Here is a 1,822-nt window from a genome sequence, read left to right as displayed (position 1 = left end):
TTCTTCGTCTTTCTTTGTTTTCTTCTTTCGTTTTCTCTTTGTTCTTTCTTTCTCTTCTTTTCTTTCTTCGTTTTCTCTTCGTTCTCTCTTCTTGTTTTTCTCTTTTCTCTTGTTTCTTTCTCTCTGTTTTTCTTCTTGTTTCTTCTTTCTTTCTGTTTTCTCTTTCTGTCTCTCTTCTTGTTTCTTCTCTGTTTCTCTTTCTTCTTCTTTCTTTCTTCTCTCTCTCGTTCTTCCTCTCTTTCTTCTCTCTTCTTCGTTTCTTCTCTTGTCTCTCTCTTCGTTTTCTCTTCTCGTTTCTTTCTTGTTCTCGTTCTTTCGTTCTCTTCTCTTCTGTCTTTCTTCTTGTTCTCTTCTCTCTTTCTTTCTCTCGTTTCTTCTCTTTCTCTCTCTGTTTCTCTTCTCTCTTGTTCTCTCGTCTCTCTCTTCTTCTCTCTTCTTCTTTCTCTTTCTCTCTCTCTCGTTCTCTCTTCTCTTTCTCTCTTCTCTGTCTTTCTCTTCTCTCTTCTTTCTCTTCGTCTTTCTTCTTCTCGTTTTCTTCTCTTTCTCGTTTTCTCTGTTCGTTTCTCTGTTTTCTTCTCGTCTTCTTCTCTCGTTCTTCTCTTTCTTCGTTTCTCTTCTCGTCTGTTCTCTTCTTTCTCTCTCGTTGTTCTCTCTCTCTTTCTTCTCTTCTTCTCTCTCTCTTCGTTTCTCTCTCTTTTCTTCTTCTCTTTGTTTCTCTCTTTCTCTCTCTCTCTGTTCTCTCTCTTGTTCTCTCTCTCTCTCTTCTCGTTTCTCTCTGTGCTTCTCTTCTCTCTCTCGTCTTCTTCTCTTCGTTCTTCTCGATCTCTCGTTTCTCTTCTCTCTTCTTTCTGTTCTCTCTCTCTCTCTCTCTCGTTCTTCTCTCTTTCTCTTCTTAGTTCTTCTTCTCTCTTATTCTCTCTCTCTCTTCTCTCTTCTCTCTCTCTCTTTCTCTCTTCTCTTCTCTTCTCTCTATTCTCTCTCATTCTTCTCTATTCTCTCATTCTCTCTCTTCATTCTCTCTTTCTCTGTCATTCTCTCTCTTCTTCTCTCTGCTCTCTCTCTTCTATTCTCTCTCTTTCTCTCTCTGTCTCTCTATTCTCTCTCTCTCTCTCTATTCTTTCTCTTCTCTTTCTCTTCTCTCGTTCTCTTCGTTTCTCTCTCTCTCTCTCGTTCTCTCATTCTCTCTCTCTCTCCTTCTCTCTCTCTCTCTCTCTTCTCTCTTTCTCTCTCTCATTCTCTCTGTTCTCTCTCTCTCTCTCTCTCGTCTCTCTCTTCTCTCTCGTTCTCTCTCTTTCTCATTCTCTCTCTCTCTCTCTTTCTCTCTCGTTCTCTCTCTCTCTTCTCTCTCTCTCTATTCTCTCTCTCTCTATTCTCTTTCTCTCTTCTCTCTTCTCTATTCTCTCTCTTCTTTCTCTCTCTCTTTCTCTCTCATTCTCTCTTCTCTCTCTCTCTCTTCTCTCGTTCTCTCTCTCTCTATTCTCTCTCTCTCTCATTCTCTCTCTCTCTCTCTCTCTCTCTCTCTCTCTCTCATTCTCTCTCTCTCTCTTCTCTCTCTCTCTGTTCTCTCTCTTATTCTCTCTCTCTTTCATTTCTCTCTTCTCTCTCTTCTCTCTCTCTCATTCTCTCTCTCTCTTCATCTTCTCTCTCTTTCTCTCTCTCTTCTCTCTCTCTCATTCTCTCTCTCTCTTCTCTCTCTCTCTCTATTCTCTCTTCTCTCTTCTCTCTCAGTTCTCTCTCTCGTTCTCTCTCTCGATTCTCTCTCTCTCGTTCTCTCTCTCTCTCTCTCTCTCTCTCTCGTTCTCTCTCTCTCGATTCTCTCTCT

At 40.9% G+C, this 1,822-nt stretch overlaps 1 protein-coding gene across 1 annotated transcript; it reads right to left on the bottom strand.

The window, feature by feature from the left end:
• Positions 1-1,418, bottom strand: LOC127918810 (troponin I-like; the record flags this gene model as incomplete). Its single annotated transcript, XM_052502041.1, has 2 exons — positions 1-87; positions 1,359-1,418. Coding segments are annotated over 2 exons (147 nt in total), but the record flags the coding sequence as incomplete, so codon positions are not given.
• Positions 1,419-1,822: the final 404 nt, after the last annotated feature.

Source organism: Oncorhynchus keta, unplaced genomic scaffold, assembly GCF_023373465.1.
Source record: "Oncorhynchus keta strain PuntledgeMale-10-30-2019 unplaced genomic scaffold, Oket_V2 Un_contig_14959_pilon_pilon, whole genome shotgun sequence".
Lineage (NCBI taxonomy): Eukaryota > Metazoa > Chordata > Actinopteri > Salmoniformes > Salmonidae > Oncorhynchus > Oncorhynchus keta.
This window is presented reverse-complemented; position numbering and strand designations above follow the sequence as displayed.